Below are 27,788 nucleotides of genomic sequence, written 5' to 3' on the forward strand. Positions count from 1 at the left end.
GTTACATTCACAGTGGGTAGCCCTTGTCTGCCAGTAAGCAGCTTTGTATTATACATGGACCCTTGAATGCAAAAGGTATGCGAGAGTGCTCCAGGATGCATGCTCCATGGCAGCTACTAGGGTGGTGAGCACACACCTCCAGGATTGCCTGAATACTAATCAAATGGACTCCTTCCTAATGATGAATACCACAGTGTTATGACCTGACCCTCTCAGTGCCATGAGTCACCAGCTTTGTTTGTGAGTCCTGCTACCCAGGCTGCAGCACCGACCTGTACTAGGAACACAAACTCAACCGATGTGATCTTGCACAGATGATGTCAGTTACTGTACTGATGCATTGGTGACGTGTGACTGAGATATCTCCCATCAGTCCCTGGAAGGAGCCTTTCACATAGACGTTCAGAGTGGCAGTGACCTTCATTGACCAAGATTATGGAACCTATGCTAAGACTGTCTCTCTCTCGTCCCCAGGAAGTGGAGCTGAACCAGAATAGATGGGGCCTCTTGTGACACCATACATCCTGAGGGGGTGCGTGGCTGCAGATTCTTCCTGAACTGGGCCCTTCCCGTACTCTGCAGCAGCCTGCTGCTGCTCCTGGGCATGCCATTGACCCTGGACCCTGCATCTGTCCTTGAACCACAGTGACTAACATCCCCCAGTGACTGGGCACAGGACTCTTGGTAGAAATGGCCAACAGAGTAAACAAAAGGAGTGAAAGAGGTTCTTAGATCAGAGACAATTCAGTGGTGGCATATCCTGCAGATGAGGGCTGCACACAGTCCTTCATACACTGTACCTTACTATTGAGGGTCTATGATTTATTCTGCTCCAGCCTCAGTACATGCACCAATTTGGTGAATGTGTCATGCTGTCTGTGTGGCCAACACAACCTCTAAAAGGGAGTGCTTGCTGTATTCTAACTCCTTTTCCATCCCAGACCCACATTAAATCATTCAACTTGTCATGAATCATAAAAATCTTTAGGACAGATGATGAAGCAATGAAGCACAACACCCACAGAAGTTGTATCTGTACAATGGCATGGTGCAAAACACCATCATTTGAATGATGAAAAATTGCAAATTGACTGTAGCTGGGCTTTGTAAATGCCTACTTTAGGCATTTGGCCCTTCAATGCCCTATTAAGCATCAGGCATAGCTCCTGCAATTTTTGCACATTAAAGAGATGCTGACTCTGCCTATTCTGGGCATTGCCCAACCCATTTTTCAGTTGCATCTTGCACCTAGAGAATGGCAAGTGATGGCATGGAACACTGGGCATGGTCAGGTACTTTGCCTGGTCACCAGGTTACCACCCCCTACCCCCCTGAACCTCCATGATCCCTTTTACCTCACACTACCACAACTGCATATTTGCATCCATTCCCCTCATGTGGAGAGCCACCATATTGGACTTCACCTCCAATTGTCCTCCCTGAGCCCTCACATTGCACAAGGAGAAGTGATAGCCTAGAGGTATGATCACTGGACTGTCAATCCAGAGGCCCAGGTCATATTCTGGGAACCTAGGTTCGAATCTTGGGCCTGCAGGATTGACCATTGCCCAATCCCTGGATTACAGTCAGAGAGATCCTCTGGTTACGAAAGGCCAAGTCAGATGAATGAACCTGGCCAAACTGCAGGTCTGTGTGCAGAGTGTGCCAAAACTGATCACCCAACAGACAGCGACCAGCCCCCCCAACTCCACTGGACAGAAGATTGCCCTCACCCACTTTCCAACAGGACCAGTTTGTTGAATAAATGTGCAGCACATTTGCTACACAGGCAGCTGGCACATGCTGTTGGTGTTAGATTATCACACAACATGCTGCTGCCCTACAAACAGATACCTATTGACAAGCTGTGTGTCTGCACTAAATAATGCCAGAATGGCATTACTAATAGCTTTTAACATGGCAAGGCAAGGCATGGATGCTGGGAGTTGGCATAGAGGTACCAAGGGACCAGTGCTGAATGCAAGGGAGCCACCATAGATTATAGCCTGGTCCAATCTATCACACAAAGTATGATAGATTGTCCATGCACACAATCTATGTGGCAGCATTTCAACATTTGTTGCCATGCACCCAGCAATGGTGCCTTGATAGTTGTGAGACATTAGCAGATGCCAATGTCCTTGAACAAGGAGTGTGTGCAGCAGGTGACCATGCATTGAGCTGTTTGGTGCTGAGCAATATAGAGGCTCCTCAGAGCCAGCACAATGCTGAAACCACCAGGTACTTGCTCTGACTTACATGTCAAGAATTCCTGACATCTAGCTTGTTTGACATAATTGGTAAAACAGGAAGCTCAATACTAATGAGGCAAGTCAAGCATTATGAGGTCTTTAACAAGTTGCAATCACCTGTAGTAGGCAACTTCCCATTGTCTGATAAGAAACTCAACGCTCCACTTCGCAAAAGCATAAAAAGTGCTCTCAACATCAAGATGGTACTTGCTGGGCTTCTCATTCAATTCTGCCACAACCCTTGCCACATCCCACGTTGCACACCCCCCTACAATATTCCTCCCTAGGTTCTAGTTTTATCCTTCAATACTTGGCTATAAGAAATGTAACATGGCAGGAGGGAGTTGTTGCAAAAAGATGAAGGGTAGAACTACTGCCTAGTCTTTAAACATTGGGAATGTTCCTAGTTGTAAAGATACATACTACAAACAAGCACCTCTAAATCCAACCAAAATAGCCCATGCACATACACATATAAGTTTATGGGATGAATTTGCATTTGCAGAATTGTATTTGCAGATACATTTGATTTTGTTCAAAAAGCACACAATCTGTAGACAGTCAATTTTTTTTTAATGATCCACGTGACATTTTATAAATTCAAATTTTGTGAGAAGATTTGTAGCTCGGTGCTCGTTGCTGTGGTTCTGTTCGCCGAGCTGGAAGTTTTTGTTGCAAACGTTTCGTCCCCTGTCTAGGTGACATCCTCAGTGCTTGGGAGCCTCCTGTGAAGTGCTTCTGTGGTGTTTCCTCCGGCATTTATAGTGGCCTGTCCCTGCCGCTACCGATTGACACTATAAATGCCGGAGGAAACAACCACAGAAGCGCTTCACAGGAGGCTCCCAAGCACCGAGGATGTCACCTAGACAGGGGACGAAACGTTTGCAACAAAAACTTACAGCTCGGCGAACAGAACGACAGCCAGACTACTGCGACCACTAGGACTTATAACAGCACACAAACCAACAGCCACACTCAGACGACAACTCACCAGAACGAAGGACCCGATACCCAGCATGAGCAAAACTAATGTAGTGTACAAAATCCCATGCAAGGACTGCACAAAACACTATATAGGACAAACAGGAAGACAGCTAACGATCCGCATCCACGAACATCAACTAGCCATGAAATGATACGACCAGCTATCCCTCGTAGCCACACACGCAGATGACAAGCAACCTGAATTTGACTGAGACAACACTACCATTATAGGGCAAGCGAAACAAAGAACAACCAGGGAATTCCTAGAAGCATGGCAAAGCGGCAGGGACAGGCCACTATAAATGCCGGAGGAAACACCACAGAAACGCTTCACAGGAGGCTCCCAAGCACTGAGGATGTCACCTAGACAGGGGACGAAACGTTTGCAACAAAAACTTCCAGCTCGGCGAACAGAACCACAGCAATTTTATAAATTCCTACTTTGGAAATAGAACCAAGAATAGACTCAAGATTGGAATACATACAGATTCTAACCTCACACCTTTAATGCGCTGTCTGTGCTGAGATGTGACTTTTGTTTTATAAAATTTTAAGTTATCTTGGGAACGTGACCTGAAAGAAGTTCTGGGATTTACTTATTAATTAATTGAAATCTGCAGCCCATTCTAAAAGATGAAAGACTTAACAGCAATATCGCATCAGTTATATGACACTATCATCTCGCTATAAATTCTATGTCTCCTACTCCACTAGTTACCTGACAAAGGAGCAGCACTCTGAAAACTTGTACTTCCAAATAAACCCGGTTGACTATAATCTGGTGTTGTGTGATTTTTAACTTTGTCCACCCCAGTCCTACACCGGCTCCTCCCCATTACATATTTGAGTTTAAGTGAATCCCCGGTTGATGCCCACATTGTGTGGAAAAAGTAGAAGTGCCCTAAACTTCTTGAATACAAATAAGCATTCAACTAATTTATAACTAACAGTAATCATTTACAAATATTTCACTGGAGCTGTGGCTGATGTCCTAAAGCACTCAAGGTTCAGTATCTTTGTATCTTTTGTTAAGGACAAATGAATCAGACTAGGTCCTCAAACAAATCATCTTTTCCTTTCCAAACTAACAACTAATTCAAAGATCTGAATTGACAGGCCTGAAGACAAGTTGTAGGGAATGCATTAAAACAATCTCATGATGGGGCTCTTGTGGCATAGTGGTAACGTCTCTACATTGAGCCAGGAAGCCTGAGTGCAAGTCCCATCTGTTCTAAAGGAGTGTAGCATGGCTTCTGAACAGGCTGATTAGAAAATATCTAAAACAACTTCAGTAAATGCAAATACAGAACATTACATAACCAGGATATAATAAGGAAATGGTTTTAAATAATGTTTCTAAGATTTATTACACTTTGTGGACTAGGAAAAGCTGGCATGTTACCCAGCATGATTCCTTATTCCTGATGAAGGGCTTTTGCCTGAAACGTCGATTTTCCTGCTCCTCGGATGCTGCCTGACCTGCTGTGCTTTTCCGGCACCACTCTAAACTTGACTCTAATCTCCAGCATCTGCAATACCCACTTCTGCCTATGTTACCCAGCACCTCATCCCTCTACTTTCCCTCTCTCTTTCCCCTTCAGCATTCATTTCCAGTCTCTTACCCCAGTGCCTGCTTCTCTCACATCATTCCCATCAGCAGCTAGATTTAAAGAATTTATGTTGGACCCAATAACTAAAATTAACCAGACCATACTTCCTTCATTTTTTTATAGGTGCAATTATCAGCGATCATTCGCTAACAAGCATAATTGTCCATCTAGGAAATAACACTGCATTTCCTACTCTACACAACATTGCTAAAATTGAGTCCCAAATGTTTCTGACGTGATGGTTTTCTCAGCTGATGATATAAAGGGAATAAATTCCATAGTTTGTGAATATGGTTTTAAAGAATAGAATGTGTACATGGTGTGGAAAGAGCTCAATAACATCAGATAAGTAAGTAATGTGAAATCATCCTGATTGTAAATATTCCTGTACCTTCTGGATCTACTGATAACACAGATACTCTACTGGGTGACTCTTTGTGTAACCTTAAAAGTTACCAATATTGTACGCATTTTGAAAATTAAAAAGAGCCAGAATTCAAATTCTGATAGATTTGCTAAACAGCTCTGAAAGGAAGATTTACTTCAATCCATCAGAATAACTGAAAACTTCAGAATGTGACACATACTAATGATTACAACCATTTTTTTAAATGACTAAAACAAACAGGATGATCAAAATTAGGCACAAATATAGTAATCTGGGTCAGTGGCCATGTCAGCTGGAGACAGCATTAACTATTGATGTCATGTCACAATTTATTATTTCAAATTGTACATCAGGCATGAGGGAAAGAATAAAAACTGCATTTGGGCATTAAAACATTGAACAACTACAGTTCAAGTACATGTTAAAATAAATAAATTCATTTGGGAATAAACTAGGTGTGACTGACAGAAAATCTATGCATAAATAAAAGTAATCCACATTGACAGAGTCATGGAAATAATGTTCTCTAACAAGATATATTTACCTTCTTTCATAGAACATGATAAAATTCTGCAATTTAAGTCCAATGCACTTGTACTTAATCATTTAAGACTTGCTGTGTGGCATAAACCCGACTGAAGGATGCAGGGAATATAACACAAAATTCCATGGCATAAATTGCAATTTATTTTTAAAGAGTACTACCAGGAGGTTTTGGCATTGCAAAACAGTAGATATGTGACAGGATATATTGTGAGCAAAAACTGAGAATCCAGCCTACATTTAAAATTTTCTATGAAAGGATTCCTGTCACAGGAACTATATTTATAATGAAGATACATTGACAGTTCCCGTGGAAGTAAGTATCATACTGATGTGATTCAGGGCCTCAGGGTGATGAAGTACATGCTGCACACCTCATGAGAAGGTAATAAATTCTACAATTTACTTAATTGTGATATAATCAGTCAAATCTGTCTTCTTTCCCTGTTCATTAATCCTTTCACCTGAGCTGTTTTAATCTGCAACCTTCTCAAATGGGAGAGATACTGCAACAAAGAAATGAAAGATAAACCAAAGGATGAGCAGAAAGACAATACAACGCGATAAAGGAAGGACAGAGAGAGAGAGAGAAATGGGAAAGCAAGTTTGAAGGTAAGAGAGGGCAAGAGGGGAGTGAAGGATGAAAAAAGGGTGAGGAAGAGGAACAAGATTGAAAAGCAACAGAAAATGAGAAAAAAAAACCTGTATTCCATGTTACAAGTAAAATTGCATCTAAACCTGGCAAAAACTTATCAGCCTAAAATTGGAAGAGGGAGATACCACACTGTTTTCAGATGCTATGCAGTCAATCTTTGGTAGATCTTCAATTTTATTCTTCTTCTTTACTATTTTGAAACAATACTTTATTGTTTAGGAATGACATTCTCGTGTATCTAGGGCCTTGCAAAATAATTTCAGTATGGCTGGAAAGAAGGGCATACTAATTAAAAGTTAAAATTTAAAATATTATTACAAACAATAAAAGAACTTCCATGACCTGTGCCTGATAGAAAAGCCATGCCTTTGCATAATCAAATCAATAGCCTTATAGCTGCATAAGGTGTGATTATTGGCCTGCCCTGGACTCAACCATTTCTAAATTTGGCCATTTAAAGGCATTGGTGCAGTCCTTAATAAACAAGGCAGGAGTTCAAGATATATTTTCCTGAACATGGAGTTTGGAGGAGCAGGCAGCTCACCCTTCCTCTACTCTCACACTCAGCGACTGCAACTTTCCTTCCTTATAAACTCCCCAATCCACTCACCCTCTTTCCAAATTCCTCAAAATCTAATCCAGGAGCCATTGCCATCAGTACAGTACCTTGATTTTCAAGTTCAATTTGAACAAGCTGCCTGGAAATAGCAGAGGCTTTCTGAATCACGCTCAAAAGTGAGGGAAATAGGTCACTCACCTATGGTCTTTCTCAAATTGGTGAGTTAAAGGCTAGAGGGCAGAACCACAACCAATCATCTCATCATCTGGACTAAAAACAATAGCTAGCTCTCTCTCCATGGATGCTGTCTGACCCAATGTGATCTCCAGCATTTTGTTGTTTTCAGTACAGATTACAGCATCTGCAGTAATTTGCTCCCATAACCAATTGGGGTGGCAATTGGAGGATCAACAGGAGCCCATTAGGTTTAAAGCAACAGCAAGATGAAGGATAAATGAAAGCGAGCCACCTCATTATTTTAATACATTAATAAATAATGAATTCCATTTTGAATTGATCTATAAACTCAACCGTTTGCATCCTGCATAAAAAGTGTACATTTGCATGTGAACAGGCATTCAGGGAAATATCGTATTTAAGCGGAAATTATTTTCCCTCTTGAAGAATTTACTTATTAAAAAACAGAGGTGGAAACAAAACTAGGAAATGGAATTCTCCATGGCCATTTCAATGGTTGTACAATAAAATCAATAAGTCAGTTATAAAACAAGAGAATTTAATCAAAATGCATTAGGAAATAATTTCAAGAGATACACACAAAACCTACCAAGCCTGAGGATAGAATTACCTTTCAAGGCCCTGGGTGCATGGTAATGACATTCCTACAAATAAAAGCTACTCATATTGCTGCAAAATAGCAAAACAAAAGACAAAATTGAAGATGTGTCACCAAATATAATCTTTATCATAGTCTTTTATGAGAAATAGCTATCACAGGGTGGTCAGCTTTTATTACACATGCCTAACTCTCCTTAAGATGAAGGTGATAGAGTGTGAACCTTTTGAGCCACAACAGTCCATCTAGTGCAGGTTCACCTGCAGTGCTGTTGGGAAGGAATTTCCAGGATTTTGACCCCGCAACAGTGAAGAAACAGCAATAAAGTTCCAAGTCCGGATTGTTGTGGATCAGGGGGGATTTTTCAGGTGGTGGTGTTTCCATGCATCTTCTGCTCTTAGATGGAGGCCACAGATTTGTAAGGTGCTATTGATGAGCCTTGGTGAGTCACTGTGATGTATCTTTTAGATGACTTACACTGTTGCTGGGATGGCAATCATCCAGTTAAGTGCAAAGCATTCCATACACTCCTGACATGTGCCATATAGATGGTGGGCAGAATTTGGCAAAACGGGCAATGAATTACTTGATGCAAATTTCATAGTCTCTGATCTGCTTTTGTAACTATTGTATTTACATGGCTATTCCAGTTTAATTTCTGGTCAATGGCAATCCCCACAGGGATGTTAACAATGGTGCATCGAGAGATATTTATGCCATTGAATGTCGAAGAGAGATGATTAGATTCTCTCTTGTGCGTAAGAACCAAGGGCACAATTTTTCTTTTTCCTGAGTAAGTTTGGGGACTGATTATGACTGGTATTGACAAGCCTCTGAAACCATTGAGAAAGCTTGCAACATGATGAGCCAATCAACTTGTAAAGTGCTAACCAGCGAGCTTTAGCAAGTTTCTTGATCCCTCTCAGGCCTTAATAGTGGTATTTCCCAGCCAGAGACCAGCAACTTGTTGGTCCTAATGACATTATTGAGGCCTACTTTTTAGAAGTATCAACAAAGAGAAGGCAGGTCATTTCCTTTAGCTTCTCATAGGAAGTGAGCGGTTGAGTGGCTGGTGAGAGGCTGGTTTAAGGTAAAGAGTAGCTTTCAGGAGGCACCCATTTTCCTGTTATCTGACACTCTGAATGCACCAGTGTTGACCATTTCCATTCCGGATGTCACTCTAATGACTCATTCGGGATGCCATTTTTCTTACCTATTGGGAAGGCATATAATTGGAATCACCTGATGAAGGAGCGTCGCTCCGAAAGCTAGTGTGCTTCCAATTAAGCCTGTTGGACTATAACCTGATGTTGTGTGATTTTTAACTTTATAATTGGAAGGACGGTGAGCTGAGGCCTTTAATTAGACATTACCTGACCATTTAATGGCCTTAATTGCTGGTGAGTCATGGAAGTTTCCAGTGGACCTTCTGGCACTACACTTGATTTGTGAGATAGCAAGAATCGCTTCAGGGCCAATCATTCAATTATTGCCCCTTCCTGTGACCTCTCTCTCTCTACTTCCAGAGAGGTGAAAATTGCATCCCAAAAGTAGCCTAATGAATAACAATAATACATATTAAAGAATGACAATTAAAAGTGTAAACTTTATTTCAGGGCTTGATTCATGTTCATTGATTATCTGAACTCTGTATATTCACTTTTTAATCACTACTAATACTACTCTAAACATTTTGTGATAAGTAACAATGTTAAGCATCAAATGCCAATTGTTTCTTGCTACTTTTTTTTTCTTTAACAAATTGGCCTCTGGTCAAACCAGAGAAGTAGAAATTGACAAGCAGTTATCAGTCCATTGCAACATCTCTCTGCTGCTAACTGATGTCACCAATTTAGGTGAGAAATTAAAAATTATTTGAGTAAAGGTAAAGCTAAGAAACATTCTCCTGCTTTCTAACCACCTGTGGGGTGAATTTCAAAGGGCACCTATTCCAACTTCGCACAAATATCTGGTGTTAATGTTTACTTTTACTGTTGGGTGGAAACTATCCGGTGGTGGATTGGCTCCTATATTTATATAATGACCCATTTTTATTTCCGTGGAAATCAGTAGACTCACCAAATAAGGTAGGTGGCATATTTTATGAAAAAAAATGAAACAAGCGAATTTTTTCTACATTTAAATTGCATGAACACATTCATGAATATATGCATATTTTGAACTATTTGCAATACATAGTCATGAGCCACACCATTTTTCTAATGGAGCACTTTAGTCTCTGCTTTCAAAATTGTTTTAGACAAACTAAAGTAGCTCAATTTATTTAAAATACTACCAAGCATAGACTACCTTGCAATTACTTTTCAAAGAAAAGAGCATAAGGCAGGAGTTAGACACCAATGAAGCAGTGATATACTCTCCATTTATCCAACTGCTGCTTACCCACTTTCCAGGTGAGAAATTAATGGCTATGAATTGAAAATATGCAGAAAATCATTCATAATAACAGTTCACGCACAATTTGACAGAAGCAGGTGCATTGTTCTTGTTGAAATGCAATGTAAAACATTTCAGCTAAAATTCAGTCGACTTTGTGGTTACATTCAAATGGTCTTAATACTTTCTTTCTTATAAAAAATTCTCAGGAAGGTGCCCCTTTATAAGCCAAGTCTTGGATTTGGAAAATCCCATTCGGGATGAATTTATTGCAGTTTAGTTTAGATGTAGGGTTGTTAATGACAGTGTCTTGACAATGGATCATAGCCTGAATTACTTCCAGGCACACAGAACTTTTAAGTAAGGCAGGTTGCATTGTCTTTAAGGAGGGACATACAAGCCAGAGATGGCTGAGAATATAATTCAGTGACTGTCTGGCAAATTCCCATGTGGATTATGCTCAGCCCCATGAGAGATCCTGGAATGTCACACTAAGGAAGGTGTCAAGGGATTTCAGAGCAATACTTTAAAGGAAGAAATACAATGCAAAAAACCTGAACCACTTTCCGTGAGTTACAGCCCCCAGACCGTGAACATGAAGAGATGTAATAGAAAGCAGTCTAGGAAAGAGCTATATCTGTCTTTGCCCTTCACGAATACACAGAAGAGGAGTTAAAACCCATCTGCACCTCTGGTGCTGGAGTGCTAGTATGCTATTCTAGTGCTAGTGCGCTATTCTTGTAATATGGTGTTAGAGTGCTAAACTGGTGTTATAATGCTTCTGGGCTGGAATGTGCTATGAAGGTTACAGCTGAAAGACATCTATGAGACATGTCAGCACTCACAGGTAAAAAGTTAAAGGATGGAATGGCACTCTTTCACTGAATGCTGGAAACAAAATCCACAGTTGAACAATAAACCAAACAACTCCTTATGGTTAACCTGTAAAACCAAGAATCTCCAACCCAACTGCTCAAGTGTCAGATCAATGCCACCAAAATCATCTAATTTATTGGCTGCTACCAATGTTCCTCCAAAGGTAGTCATTCCAAGGATCTACTGTCACCATTCCCAGCATTGACTACCGCTTCTGAAGTTGATCTCATTCATAGACCTTGGATATCCACGCTGAAGTGAAACAAATTAGATGGAAGATAAGCTGCAATGTTTCACTATCTACTGTGCATGAACAATATATTGTATACCTTTAGTATAAATGCTATCTTTTTACTCACTTCTCATCTCTAATCTGAATGCATATGTGCCATGTTTTATTTTTCCTCATATGTTAGTAACTAATAACATCAATCTTTCTTTAAGTCAAGAATGCCTGTTTATACTCCTTTCAAAAACATAAAGATATTGGAATTGAGAACGTTAACCAGAAGGAAAGATATAAGTTAACCTTGTTACGACTGAGAGGAAGGGGGCTGAACAAATAAAGGGGAGCCAAATTGCTCCCTCCTCACCTGTGATCATACAAAGAGGGACTCTGTCTTAACATTATGATTAGGACTGATGCTCTCATTAAAGAGTCTGCTGCCTTCATAATAGGTTGAATGGATAGGGATTTCCCTTTCCATCCTATCACCACTATCATTATTATGGAAAAGTCTAAAATCTTGTTCATTTCAACAGTTTTATCTATTTACTCTCATACTTAAATTTAACAAGACATTCAAAGCTGCTTCATGACTTGTCGTCAGACTTTGGTCAGCAAGAGATTGAGAAGGTGGCCATGAGTGCAGCTGAAAAATTACTATATCTAAAAGCAGTTGGAGAGATGAAACAATGTGGAAAGGTTTATCGTGAAGAGTTCCAGAGAAGGTGGCTGAACCAAACTAAAGAAAACTGTCAGCTGCATATTCCTGCATTTGAAGTTTTGGTTCCAACCAGTTATTTGCTTGTTACCTTTATGATAGCACTGCTTTCTCCAAATACAAACATTTTTCAATAATAATATGTTATCAGTTGTTGATCTGTCTGTGAAACAGTACTGAAACTGACTTGCATGTGTGAAGCAATAATGCCATTACATTTTACATCCATTGTTTCTCTTTCCAAATAAAAGTACAACAAAAGGCAGTGCTCAAGCACAGACCTAGCGTGAACTGGTAAAATCAGCAACGAAAACTGTAAACGCTAGAAACCTTGGTAATGGACAATCTCTTTTCTATTTAATTCAGTTCCAATAATTCAATGTTTTAATTCTTGACAATATTTTAACTTGGCTTTGGTGAATTAAGTTGATCAGGAATCCTGTCCCTCCAGTTTTTTTTTGTTACATTTAAGTCACATGCTTTACAAACAGAAATCAGTGATGTATTTGTTGCAGCTGCTATGGCACTATGATTGCTAGATCTTCTCCCTTAATGCCAGAAGTCATTGAAGCTGAAACCTATAATTCACATGGGTTTGAAAAAGGAAAGCCTACTTCACTTTCTCACTGAAAGCTGTTACAGCTGGCCCACTTCACACATAACCTGTCTCGCTCTAATTAAGCAGTTAACAGTTTCACACACCACTACTTACAGCTGTCTTCTTCCTCTGTAAAGACGCTGATAACATAACATCCATAGACAAATCCAATGAGCTGCAAAAGAAAGAGAAGCTTAAAAATAATTGCAAACTCTTTTTAACTGTACATTTAGACTTAAATCTGCCTCCTGCCAATCTTAATATCAGAATAGTACAATGGAATATCCTCAATAAAAATATTCTCAAGCAAAAAAAAATTTCACAAATGTTATGTTCAAGTGCTTCATAATGTTCTATTATCAATGTAAAGTCATAGGTAATATATCCGAGACATCCCAAAGCAAGTCATAGCCATTGAAGTGATATTGAAGTACTGTTGTAATAAATGCAGCAACCGATTCGCACACAACAAGTTTTCACAAAGCGAGACACTGCTATACTGACAATTTATTTCCATGATATTGATTGAGACCGAGGCCTTTGGATATGTCAGGCCTCAACAACTGGGGCCCGTTGCATTTGGTTTGGGACCAGGAACAACACTTGGGCTCCTCATGATTTTTAATCGCTGCTCCTGAATTGTGGGATAAATGTTGGTCAAGCCATTATGGATAATTCCCATGCTCTTCAAAAAAATCTTTTATGTCCACCTGAAAGAACAGATGAGGTCTCTATTCAATAAATGATTGAAAAGACAATTTCACCAATCCCGTTATATCTGTAGTTTATAAACAACTATCAATCTCAGCTTTTTAGCTAATAATTGATTGGGCATCATTTATTATTGAAGAAGGAGATTCCAAACTTGTATCACCTTTTGCATGTTTCCTCATTCCACATTTGAAAGTTATGGCTCTAATTTTTAAATAATGCCCCCAATCCTAGACTCTTAAACAGTTTATCTACTCAATTTGTTGCCCTTAATATTTTGAAAACTTTGATCAAATCACCTCTTAACCATCTAACTTCCAGTGAATACAGCCTTAGTTTATGTAATAGAGGAGTAGGCCCTTTAATTCTTCCAGCCTGCTTTGCCTTTCTATATGATGGTGGCTGATCATTGAGCTCAATAGCCTAACCTGCCCTCCCTCCCACATCCCTTTAGCCATAAGAGTTATAGCTATCTCCTCTTGAAAACACCTAATGTTTTGGCCTCAACATTTCTGTGGTGGTGAATTCTACAAGTTCACCATTCTCTGGGTAAAGAAAATTCGCTTCATCTCAGTCATGAAAGGTTTACCCCTTATCCTTAAACCATGACCCCTGGTTTGGCCTCCCCCCTCCTTCCTGCGTCTAACTGTCTAGTCCTGTTAGAACTTTATAGGTGTCTATGAGAGCCCTCCTCATTCTTCTAAACTTCTGTGAATCCAATTGTAACCAATTCAATCTCTCTTCATACGTCAGTCCTGATATCCCAGGAGTCAGACTGGCAAACCTTCACTGCTCTCCCTCTACAGCAAAAATATCCTTCCTCAGGTAAGGAGACCAAAACTGGACACAAAACTCCAGCTGTGACCTCACCAATGCCGTGTAAGCTCTGCTCATAATTGAACCCTTGGCATCAGATCTCATTCCAGTAAATCTACATTACACTCCTTGCAAGGCCTATATATCCTTTCTTACAAGTGGTCCTCCAAACCATTCACAATACTCCAGTGTGGCCTTACTAAGACTTTGCACATTTGCAGCATACCTTTGTATTCTATTCCTCCAGACCTAAAGCATTCATTAGCCTTTTTGATTATTTTGTGTAAATGTTCATGGCATCTTCCACAGATTGGCTCCTAACTCTTACAGCCTAAGATCTGCACTAAATATACACAGTTTAGTTGCTAAAATGGCCTGTGCCTTTTAATGTTTCCAAATGTTCCCGATGATGGTGCTGCTCTGAGCAGGACAATCTGGGCAACCAAAGTTGTTTGTAAGAATACAAGACTTATCAAAAGGACAAATTTGTGATTGCAAACAGAAAGTTCTTTTTTGAAAAGAGATCTGCAACTGTAACATTGGGTGGAATCTTACTTTATTTTTGATAAGTCTGAGTTGCATTAAGTTTTTTGAAGGCCTATCAAGTTCTCACCCAGCAGCTTACCAAACTCATTGAATTCATTATCTATCACACCACTCTGGCATCTCTCACATCCATTTCTAGCCCCCAGTCACCACTCAGCAGAAATCTGCTGGAACACCAACATCCCTGGCATGCATTTCAGCTCTGAAAGGCTGCTGTCCACTCGGACCAGCACTGGCATTCCAAAACTTCCCGGCTTGCTGACAGACAGAGTCTGAACATGTCAGAAAAAACGAGAATGGGGCTACAATTCTCTGGCAGGGATCTGGAGTTCCTGGTTATGGGTGGTGCAGAGGAGAGGAGTTCTTTTTTCAAAGGACAGACAGACAAGGACATGCCACCATTTCCTGGCATCAGCCTCAGCCCAGCCATGCACCTTCTGCTCATCTATCACTGGCCTATCACTAATATCCACCATTAGTACTCACTCCTTACTCCCTGCCTTCTGGAAGTCCCCCAAACGTCAACACTGCAATTCCTTACCTCCTTCCCTATTTTCAAAGTCACCAAAAAACTCATCCCTTTAACTAGGCTTTTACCTCATGCCCCTCCTTTCCTTCTTCCTGGATGTCCGCTGCACTCTGTTATATATGGGGCATTTATCTGTCTGTGTGGATGGAATTCTCCCAGCCTCTGAACAGTGTTGGCAATGTCATGCCAGTTGGGAAAATGTTGTGAAGTCTGACCAATGACCTTCTCAACGTCAAGGAACAAAGGTTTTGCACCCAATTTTGTACAGTGAGATCAGTATCTTGTTAGTGGGTGGCGAGAGACTCCTTTCCAAGCATTGATATCTTATTACTACCTATCTTTATCGCACTGGCTATTCTCCGACACAACAGAAAAAAAACAGACAGTGGCAATTCCTGACAGGTCCCTAGTGGCTCCAGCTTGTTCTTGGAGCCTATATCTTGGTCAGTAGTCCCCCATGTCTCAGGGAATGCTGTATGGAACCCTCCCTCTCCATGGAAGTTGTCATCAGACACACACTGATCTCACCACCATATCATGGCACATCTCTGACTCATTTAGGAAATATTTTTCCATTTCATTACTGCAGTTTGGATGTGCATCAACACCTTTAATTGCAATGCTGCTGTCAGAATGCTTTGCACCCAGGGTTATGTATCCATCTCATTTCAGAGGGGTGCACCTCAGGGCTCTTCACTTATTTTTGATTAGATTCCCTACAGTGTGGAAACAGGCCCTTCAGCCCAACTAGTCCACACCGAACCTCCAAAGAGTAACCCACCCAGACCCATTCCCCCTAACTAATGCACCTCTTTTTTTTTCATCCATTATTTTAGATTAGATTCCCTACAGTGTTGAAACAGGCCCTTCAGTCCAACCAGTCCATACCTCCGAAGAGTAACCCACCCAGACCCATTTCCCTCTGACGAATGCACCTGACACTATGGACAATTCACCATGGCCAATTCACCTGACCTGCACATCTTTGTGACTGTGGGAGGAAACCGGAGCACCTGGAGGAAACCCACGCAGACACAGGGAGAATGTGCAAACTCCACACAGACAGTCACCCAAGGCTAGAATCGAACCTGGGCCCCTGGTGCTATGAGGCAGCAGTGCTAACCACTGAGCCACCGTGCTTTGTGCACATTTAGATACTCACAGCTTCTCTGCCTTGCCTTTGTACATTTTGCTACCTCATTCAGAACATACAAACTCAAAGTACCTGTTTTGCCTTACCTTCTGGCACAGACACAGAGCCAGGCAGCTTGTCATGGTTGTCAACAGTCATCAGTCAAGAGGAGATGGGAGAATGTGTCGATATACAGCAACATGCTACATCAATGTCACACCTATAGCATGTGCCTGCTACCTACACAGCAAATACGTTGCATGTGCTTTAACCAATGGCAATGTCTCATAGTCTAAGGGGAGTGGTCAGTCAGGGGGTGAGTCACAATCAATCTTGGGACTCTGTTTCCTGAAGGTCATGAGTAATCAGGGTCCAAGACTATGATAAGCAAGTTGGGGAGCCAATTTTAGAAATTGGAAGTGGCATGTTGGTATGCAGAGGAACAACAGTCATGAGAGACAACAGCTCAACATATCAGGGTAGGTGACAATAGCACATTGGAGCTCATAGATTACTACGAGAGGATGAATCATTGATGGCCACTATCACTCTGGTTTTGATGATAGGACAGTGAACCATGGTGTTTGGCATAGCTAAGCTGTGTGCCCAGCACTCAGGGAACACCATTGGAAGAGCAGGACATCTGTGGAAGAGTTGGGTAGGAAGGTATGGAAGCTTGGAACTAATGGGGTTAACAAATAATGCAAGGAATAAAGGAACAAGAAGACTTTAGAGGTAGTGGGGTGGGGTGGGGGGGGGAGATCATCTAGATTACCAGGCTGAGCCTGGAACTCACTCTGCAATGTCACACCTGTTTGCCTTCCATTCGGATCCAAATCACAAATATACGATGGGAATGCAAAATGGCTTTCACCAAGCTCAGAGTGGGTTCCTGTGTCAGCATACAGGCTGTCTTTGTGAGCCATGTGAGGCCTCTTCGAGGGACATGGCACTTACAAATTACCAACTGTAGACATTTATAACCATAGAATACTGCATATGAAATGCAAGCAGTATGAAACAATATAGGATACAAATCCTGGACACCAACGGTCTTGACTATGTCTTAGTTAATTAAAAATTGATCATTATCATCTCTGGAATGTATAAGTAACTGCAGGCCACTGTGGATCACAACTCTCAAAGACAATTCAAGGTGTCTTAGGCTGCTCAGAAGCCTGGAGCTGAATTCCTCACATCTTGAACTGTGTATAACATACTCTTATATGAAATTCTGCCTTCCTGTGAAATGGAATGGGGTGGTGTGTTTGGGAACAAGGTCTAATTAATCCTACATAACCCTTCTAACCTCCTACAGTATTTACACAGTATTGCTTAGACTTCAGAATGAAGTGCCTGTGTCAAAACTCCATGTAGAGGCATTCCCCACTGCAGCGAGAATTACACTAAACCATCAGTGTGAGTGATATTAATGCTGACTGCTCACATTATTAAGAACCTGTACTGCTTCTGATATTCCCCAAACAGTCTCATTAGAAACGTGACCAATGGATTCAGCCACATGGATTCATTATCACTGTGGGTTGCTGTGCCACAAATCTGCAGAGAAATACAGTAACAGATGCACAAGCAAGCCCAAGACCAGCAGTAATCTCTAGCAGCAGTCAAACAACCTCCACAGAAAGAGGTTGCAGTTGATAGACCGCTCAGGGTGTGGACAATGTGCAGGAGGCTCAGAGTCTCTCATCCTTAATGCCATTTCCTCCACATGATCAAAGCACATTGTTGTCACAATCTGAGGATTGTGACAAAGCTGCTTCTTTAACAAGGTTATGCTGTTCTTGGCTTTATTTTTAAGAGAGGTCGTAATTAACACAGACTCAGAAAAGTCTGGGGATGAAGGGTTTTAGGGACAATTTATTTATAGCTAATAGATACTGCCTCAGGTAGTAGGCTTTCAAGTGTTAAAAACGAACAATTGTACAATAAAAGGGGAGTGGCCAGTTCTCTCAGCTCAGCCTTTTTTTCTGGTTTGGTTTGATTTTTAACAGTATTGTGAAAAAACACTGCTGGACCCAAAGAAGCAGGTTCAGTCTGGTACTCTCTCCCTGACCTCTTTCCTGTAAGAACCTGCGTTTGATTTTATCTTTTGTGCCAAGGAGGTTTATGGGGATTCTTTCAAGTAGTTGGAACAGCATCATTAAGTTGAGATGATCTGTTGGGTTTTCAGAGAGGTTAAGTTATTCGATATTCTGCTTTCTGTTGCTTGTGTTTCATTCAGTAATCTTATAAATAAACTCCTGGTTTTATTTGAAACTGAATGGTTTGACCAGCCACATTTCTCCTGGAATATCCACCTTAGGTTGTTTAAAATAATGAGCAAAGTTAGGGTCTGGGCTACCTTCTAGAAATGTTTTGATAGGCTATGGCCTGGTCCATAACTGGATGTTTCTGGACACCATCACAGAACTATAGCACCTCCCTGGAGTGGGACCTATGACCTGTGACCTGAAGGAGTAGATGGCCATCCTATCCTGACGATCATAAAGGTGACAGCTGCTCTCAGTTTTTATGCAATTGGCTGCATCCAAAGTTCCACTGCGGACCTGTCTGGAATCTCTCAACCTTCAACCCACAAATGTATTAAGACTATTGCCAATGTAATTTGTGACAGATTGTACAGCTTTGTCTCATTTTCCCATGATGAGGTTTTGCCAAATAACTAGATTCTCAAAAGCAGGATGTCAAAGACGATGCACATGGCATTGAGAGTGCGTCAAACTGGATCACCTTTCAGAATTTCTTTCTGATCTATTTTATCTCCTGAGGAAGCTGAAAAGCAAACACAAAGGGGATTTTCAAGACCAAGATTTTGAAATTTCATCCTGACCAATTAAATGACTTAAATTGTCCAATGGCATATAGAGAGGGGCAATAAATGCTGGCCAGTCAGCGATGACCATGTCCCATGAGTGAATTTTTAAAAAAATATAAGAATCATAAGTTAACGTTTGGTCAAGTAAAACATGTGATGGAGTGACTGAGCAGTTTAAGTCTATACCATCTAGAATTTAGAAGAATGAAAGGAAGCCTAATTGAGGCATATAAAATGATAAAGAAGATTGACAATTTTGAAATAGAGAGGATGTTTTCCTCTTGTGGGTCAATCTAGAATGACAGTTCATAGACTCAGACTAATGAGTGGCTGACATAAAAAAAGCTGGGAAGAAATTACTTCTCTAAAATGGATCATGCATGTGTGGAATTCACCAACCTAGGGAGCAGTGGATGCAAGGATATTGAATAAATTCAGGAAGAGATTGCCGAGTAAAAATCTGTCTATGACTTAAAGGGTGACGGAAAGTGGGAGCGAAAGTGGAGTTGAGGCCGAGATGTGGTTAGCCATGGCTGCATTAAATGATGAAGCGGGCCTGTGAGGCTGAATTGCCTGCCCTTGGTCCTATTTCTTATCCTCTGATGCAATGTAACAAAGGAAGAACATTGAGCAGAAGGAACATCACCTTCAGCACAACAGACTAGAGCACATGCTATAGCATCAAGGATGGGTGGATTCTTAGCTTGATTCTTGCTGTTGCAGTTCCAATGACAGTCAATCAGGCAGTTGCTAATGTAAAGTGGCAATACATTTACAAACGTGAACATCTATTTCCAATGAAGTGTGACTCATGTCACTGATACACTTTCAGAAGCTGTTCTTTTTCACTTCCCTCCCATTACGTACGCTGTGAAGAGCTCTCCATGGCTGACAGTGCGCAGCTGGGTTTTAAATATGGTACCAGGAATCCAGGAAGATCCTAGCGGCACTGAATATTTCTGCCATTGCTCAGTACAAGAGAATGCAAGCACCATGAAAGGATGGTACATACTTAATAAGGTGAGCAGCAGAGAATTGGGAGATAAACTCTCAACAAAACTCCCCAAATTGAGTTTTTGTAAACCCTAACCCATGGAATGCAACAGAAAAAGTAAAGTGAACTTCTGGGAAGCATTTAGACTATTATTAACAATCTCAAGAATTTTTGACTGCTAACCTATAATCTTTTACTTTTGAATTGCTTGTACATTTTATATATAAACAGTAGCTGTTTAATTTACTGGTGGCAACATTAGGTGTAGTTCTTGCAAATTCTCTACAAATTACACTTTGAACAATGAAAACACACGTGCCAATTAACACCTCTCAAACCTCTTAAGAAGCTTCATATGGGGTGTGTCTGGAACAGAACTGAATTTTTAAAATTAAATTTGTCAAACCTGAATATTCTGACACATATTATGCAAAGCTCTCAATTTTCCTACAGAGTCCATTAAAATTTGTGGATTTTTTTAAAGCTTATTTGTTCTAGAAACAGGATTAGGCTATTCAGCCCATTGAGCCTGTTCCACCATTCAGTGAGATCATGGCTGATCTGTGGTCTAACTCCGTGCGCCTGCCTTTGGCTGATATCTCTTCATACTTTTGCTTAACAAAAATGGATCTATCGCAGATTTAAAGTTAACATCCGATCAGCATCCACTGATGTTTGTGGAAAACAGTTCCAAACATCTACCACCACTTATGTATAGTAGTGTTTCTTAATGTATCTCCTGAATGGTCTGGCCCTAATTGTCAGAGTGAGCTCCCTATTTCTAAAATCTTCAACCAGTGGAAACTTTTATCCATCCTGTCTTTCACTGTTAATATCTTGAAAACTTCGATCTGATTACTTCCTTACCTATTAAATTTTAGAGAAAACAGGCCTAATTTGTATAATCTCTCCTCATAAAGTAATCGCTGAAATTCAGATATCATTCTTGTAAACCTATAGTGTATTTCCTCCAAGGCCAATGTATCCTTTCCAACGTGTGGTACCCAGATCCCCAAGTGGGGTCTAACTAGGGTTTTGCAAAGCTATAGCATCACTTCGGCATTCTTGAACTCTAGTCCTATAGATACAAAGGCCTTCATTCTACTAGATTTCTTGCTTATTTTCTGCACTTGTTCATGACAATTTAAATCTAGGTACTCTAGAAAGCCAAAATTTTTCTCAATATTAACTTCTGAAATGACACATTCTTAACTCACAAAAAGAAATAAGTGCTGTCACACGAAGCACAAAGTTTAGCTCCCAGTTGCCAGGGAACTAAGAACTGTGGTACAGTAAGTTTCCTCACTGCAGTAGATCAGGAAACAGAATTATTCTGAAACTGGAATTACCCCAGTCACTGTTAAATTGTGTGTTATTTACAATAACATTTGAAAAAGACCAGTACAAGATGAACATTATGAAAGAAGGGACTTGTTGAGTAAATAAAACTTTATCCTTTTCTCGTAGAATCATCAAATCCCGACAGTATAGAAGCAGGCCATTTGGCCCATCTGGTTCAAACCAATAGTTTATGTAGTATGTTTAAAGGAATGTGTATTTTTTTGGGGGGAGTGCGTGGAGAAATGGATCAGGAATCCCAAAAAAAGTAACTTTGGACCCACAATGGGTCACTTGCACTCAGGTATAAAATAACACAATACTGATAATCTGCACAAACATCCTTAAGTTTAACTCCTTCACATTGCACATACATAAAAGAGCCCCTATTTCTCTCCCTCAACTAGTGTGGGACTGACTTCCGCCAGTACAAGTATGGCCCCAACCAATTTCATAGACTCTGACTGACTCTCTGAAGAACTATTTGCTCCCATTGGCAAGGTGGCCACAGGTCTCAAAATGACTGCTGTCTAGTTTAGCCAATGGTATCAAGCATAGTTCCTGCCTCTGGGAGACATTCAACTTCTCACGTTTGAAACCAAGTTTGCCTACGTGGCAATTACACTGATTAACTGTAAAAATACTATCGTAGGAGTGACGCTGTTGAGGGAGGGAGAACTAGAATTCCTGCGAGTGTTGGATATTGAAACCCACTTTGCAAATCTGGCCCACAAGTTCAGATTCTATGAACGTGTGCGATGACTTGTGTACTGGAGAGCACCAGCAATATATATTGGGGAGCCACAGGGCCTCTGCCCAGATTGTCCACCCCAGCAGTTTTCAAATACAGAAAGTTGTAGGCAGTAATTCCAGATGTGCAAGTCGAGCATGAAAATCTCATCATCGATGGTGTGTATTTGCACATTTGTTCCTTTGATGATCACTCCTTGACATGGTGCCCTCGGTGACTATTAGAATTTAAGGATAAAGTAAAGCTACCTAGTAATGACCTGTTCCATGATTAGATTTCCTATATTACATTATGTCAGTAACCAGGGGTCACAATTTCAAGATTGCCAGCAAGAGAACTAGGAGTGAGATGAGGAGAAATTTCTTTACTCAGAGAGTTGTTAGGATTTGCAATGTGCTGCTTGGCAGAGGAGGATTCCATAGGAGGTTGCAAAAGAGAGCTAGTTATATATTTGAAAGTGAGGGCTATGGAGATAGGGTTGGAGAATGAGACTGGGTAGCTCTTTTTTGGAACCGGTACAGACACAATGGGCCAAATGGCCTCCTTTTGCACTGTAAAATTTGATGATTCTATGCGAAGAGTTTACCCATAAGGTTTACTGCTATCTATGGAATTTAAAAAAAGCTAAAATATTTTTAAAGGCACAAAGGCACCACTGAAACCGTCAAGTTGCTCTGCAGCTGATTATATCAAGCTGTCTAGTCCTAGCTGTACCACTACAATGCATCCTTTCCTATCTGATCTCTAGCCAATTTACATTTTCCTGACATGGATTACACTTCCACAAAGTCAGAATAAAGAAGGTAGTGACAGCTGAGCCATAATTGCACATTTCCAACACTATCAGGAAATATATATCATGGCACTGAAACAATTATATTATTTGATCTTCCAAATAAATTATAGGCTCGTCACATGAATCTCTAATCCAATGTTCTACTTATTAATAATTATTGTGATTACTCTCAAGTCTCCTTTTGCATTTTAGCTACAGATTTGTTTTCTTTGTATTTGTAGAACCTCAAACTTGATAAATTTTGCAGAACAGAATTTGTAGCTAATGATGGTGAATTAATTATAAAAGGCCAACTGAAACTTGAATGCATACTAATTTCAAGCTAAAAAATGCATTAACTAGTTGGCTAAAATTGAATTGATAGTTTCAGGTAATGGGTCAATGCCTGGTACAGTGGCAAAAATACCACTGCTGCAAGTGTATTTTTAGTTGTTAGTGTTAAATTAAACTGATTGATGTTGCAATGATAGAGAGAAAATAATGTTTGAAGTTTGCAAGGGGAAAGATTCTGATGCACCCTTATAAAATCTGGAAATAGGCACTGTTTATTTTTCTCTTGCATCAAATGATGTGAAGTTAGTGATAGAAAAGGACAGTGCTTTGGAGCCTCAGTATATGTATCATGGATTGATTGGTTGTGTATTTGCACCAGTTGTTCTCAACACGTTAAGTCAATGCAATCAATCATGCCATATAAAGCAGGAGAATTCCAATGTGTCCAATTACCACTCCATCAGTCCGCTTTCAATCATCAGCAAAGCAATGGAAGGTGTCATCAATAATAATGTCAAGCAGCACAAACTCGCCAGTAGCATGCCCATTGACGCTCATTTTGGGTTCTCCCAGGATCACCAGGGCCAGATTTCATTATAATATTGCTCCAAACGAGGTCAAAACGGCTAAATACCACAGGTGAGATGAGAGTTACTGCTCTTAACATCAAGGCAGCCTTTAATTGAATGTAGCATCAACTAGGAAATTTGAAATCCATGGGAGCCAGGAGGAGAACTTTCCACTATCACATATAGTACAAGGAAAGATGGCTAGGGTTGTCAGACCCAATTCAGTCAGTTGTAGACATTGGTGTTGGAGTTCTTCAGAGTAGTGTTCTCAGGTCAAACACCTTACGCTGCTTTATCAAAGATCTACCCTCCAAACAAAGGTCATAAAGTGTGGACATTCAGTTATGGTTGTGCACTGTCCAGTTTCATTCACAATTTCTCAGATAATGAAAAGTCTTAGAGTCATACAGCACGGAAACTGATCCTTTGGTCCAACCAGTCTGTCCACATGCAGCAGGACCTGGCCAATACTCAAACTTGGCTGATAAATGCCAAGTGACAAAAGAGAATCTAACATATCAATGGTATACATTACAATTGCTGAATTCCCCATTATCAATGACTTAAGTATTATTGTGTAGAAGTATAACTGAAGCAGCCACAGAAATACCATGGCTACAAAACCAGGCCAGAGGTGTGGAAACCCCAAACAGCCAGAGCAACAGGATCCTGACTAAGCAACCAGCAAAGCCCAACTGATCTTATTTAACTGCCAGGATTGACCATGGCCCAATCTCTGGACAGAAACATCACTGATCCCCAGACTTACGTTGGACTAGCTGTCTGATTGACCAAGACCAAACCCCCAGTCCAGAAGTTGCCCAGCCCCTGAACTGTCTGTGGCAGTACTATCTAACTTACTAGAATCAACTTCCCTCCACTTCAAAAAGCATGTCTCCATTTTGCTTCATACAAATCACCATTTTCTTCAAGCACATGCACTGTGTTTGCTATATACACTGCTGGCACAGGCACTACCGCTGACACTGTCACAGCACCAGGCCAGGTACCTTCATATTACCCTCTCACTCCCCTTTCACTTTCACTCTTCACCATTGCCTACAGCCATATGCTCCTGGATATCCTTCTGTGATTAATTGCCACCTGGGAGAGAACAGTTGCTGCCTGGCCTTGTCCACTGAAGGGCCACCCAAGGGGTTGGCACTAGTGAAATACGGTCACCTAGTTGGCTGGGGTACTGGTCCATAGAGACAATGTGCCTCAGTCAACATGGAAGACCCTTATGTAGTTGAAGTGATTCCAATGTAAGTGAACAAAAGGAGCCTGGTCATGCAAATTTCATGCATATAGACTCCCTACAGTGTGGAAGCAGGCCATTTGGTAATTAAGTCCACACCAACCCTTCGAAGTGCATCCTACCCAGACATAACCTCCTACACTATCCCTGAAACCCTGCATTTCCTATAGTTAATCCAGCTAACCTGCACCTCCCTGGACATTATGGGGCAATTTAGCATGACCAATCCACCTAACCTGCACATCTTTGGGCTGTGGGAGGAAAACAGAGCACCCGGAGGATCCACACAGACAAGGGAGAATGTGCAAACTCCACACAGACGGTCACCTGAGGATGGAATTGAAACCTGGTCCCTGGTGCTGTGAGGGAGCAGTGCTAACCACTGAGACACCATGCCACTACCTGGACTGGAAGTAGAGGACTCACCTTGACAGGCAGTTCAGAGGAAGGGTCACTGGAGCTAAAACGTTAACTCTCATATTTCTCCACTGATGTTGCTGAGCTTTCCAGCAATCTCTGTTTTTGTTTCTGATTTACACTTTCCGAAGTTCTTTCTGTTTTTATTTCGACAGGCACAAGCTTGGGTTATGCAGTCGAGATTCTGAAGTGCCAAGTGTCTCACATGGAAAGAAATTTATTGGAACGGGAAGTTAATTCCAATGTGTAGGATAATGAATGAGATGCAAATACATGTAAATAAACTTCTCGCCACCTGATGATGAGAAAGTGGTTTCTCCATTGAAGGAGGGAGGACTTAATTCTGACAGTTTAACACAACAGCATGAATCTGATTTCTGAACTCTTGCCTGATTAACTCATCATCTTCTCCATTATTCTCAATGCCCAGGGGAGGGGAACATTCCTCCCTTAGGAAGCAACCTTCTCACCTACCTTTGTCTTCAAAACCAACCTGCACATATAAATGCTTTAAAATGAAAGCATTGTGACTGTTGCCTAGGTAGCTAGCATTGACCTATATACTATAGTGTTGGTGGTCATTGTTGCAATCGAAACCTTTTCATAGCATCGAGTCGAAAGAAATCTGAAATTTCCCAGCTGATTTGCACTGTATTTGTGTTCAAAATGAAGTCACATTGTGTGCAAGAAAATACAATGCCAGCAGGCAATCACACAAGGAAATCAGCACAATGTGAATCAGGGTGGATACTTGACTTGCCACAAATTCCTCAGCTGCAGACAAATGTCTGCTGCATTTTGTATAAGTCTTGAGTGATCATGATGAAAGAGGCTTTGGGTAGAAGCAGTGAATCAATTACACCCTCGTGAAAACTCTTCCAAAAGGCAACATGCTCTTATTTGGAGCAATTAAGTATATTATCGAAAGCTTCAAGCCAAATGTGCATTCGTAAAAATGAATAATTGGGCACAGCTAAAATAAAAAAAATTGCAAATGATTGTAGGAGAGCATTGAAATTTTTCACATCATAGTAACTTGCCCTCCAAAGGAATTCGATTTTAAAAAGGTACTTTTTCATATTGACTCTATGATCCACTTTTGTTTTTCCCTGGCCAACATTTATCAAGCAAACAATCTTCATAAACGCAGATTACCTAGGCACTAACACGTTCTAGACTGAGGGAGCATGCTGTGCTACAATATACCATGAGGTATAAAGAGACTACCTTTCAAAAATATTCCACTGGCTTTCAAACATCTTGAGATCTTTCTTTTCTCTTTCTAATTAAATATAAAATTATACATTAGGTCCGTCAATGTATCATGTCACTAAATACCAGACATGACTGTATCTTTTAATTAGGTCAATGTTCCTTATTCTGTTGAAACAATTTGTATAATTTAAGAATTGTAAATTCAGACATAAAATATATTTATTGAAGATAACTAAATCATTTCACACTCTGCATTATTTTATATTGCCAAAGATTCCTTAGGTACTTTATTGTAGGGTAACTCCTCCATATCAACTGTATAATTACCCATTAAATATTCAATGGTTACACAGCAATTCAATCATCTCTTGGGATGCCTGCCCTATGATGAAAGAATGGTAGCTGAGCTCTTAATAAACTCTCTTAGGTATTCTCAATTTTTTTCCTGTTCCTCAGATGCTGCCTGACCTGCTGTGCTTTTCCAGCTCCACTCTAATCTAGACTCTGATTTCCAGCATCTGCAGTCCTCACTTTTGCCTAAGTCAGAAATTAGGCTGCTCCAACACTCAAGATGTTTGATACCATCCAGGACAAAGCAGCCCACCTAATTAGCACCACATCCGCAAACATTCACTTCCTCGACCAAAGGCAATCTGACTCTATCATCTACATGATGCACTGCAGAAATTCAACAAGGCTACTTAGCAGCACCATCCACCCCACAACCACTACTGTTTAGAACAGCAAGGGCAACAAATACATGGAAACACCACCCTCTGCGCATTCCCCCCCAAACCACTCATCATCCTGACTTGGAAATATGCCGTGTTCCTTCAATGTTGCAGAGTCATTTTCTTCTGAATAGCAGTGTGGATGTACCAATACCAAATGGACTGTAGGGGTTCAAAAGGCAGATCACCACCACCCTCAAAGAAAACTAGGAATGGGAAATAAATGCAAGCCCAGAAAAGCCTACAATCCTCGAATGAATCAAAAATGTTGTAC

General features: G+C 40.7%; 1 protein-coding gene across 7 annotated transcripts in view; it reads right to left on the reverse strand.

The window, feature by feature from the left end:
* LOC122560139 (sodium/potassium-transporting ATPase subunit beta-1-interacting protein 3-like) overlaps nt 1–27,788 on the reverse strand; it is a 209,890-nt gene that overhangs the window by 29,036 nt on the left and 153,066 nt on the right. For 5 of the 7 annotated variants that reach the window (XM_043710429.1, XM_043710428.1, XM_043710427.1 and 2 more), the window contains one exon: nt 12,717–12,777. The exons of 1 other annotated variant lie outside the window; for it this stretch is intronic. In XM_043710429.1, the coding sequence (XP_043566364.1) occupies nt 12,717–12,777 (61 nt within the window). Of the gene's footprint in view, nt 1–12,706; nt 12,778–27,788 lie in introns of all 7 variants that reach the window. One more of the 7 variants, XM_043710430.1, reaches the window with a different exon arrangement.

The sequence above is a fragment of the Chiloscyllium plagiosum genome, chromosome 20, assembly GCF_004010195.1.
Source record: "Chiloscyllium plagiosum isolate BGI_BamShark_2017 chromosome 20, ASM401019v2, whole genome shotgun sequence".
Classification (NCBI taxonomy): Eukaryota; Metazoa; Chordata; class Chondrichthyes; order Orectolobiformes; family Hemiscylliidae; genus Chiloscyllium; species Chiloscyllium plagiosum.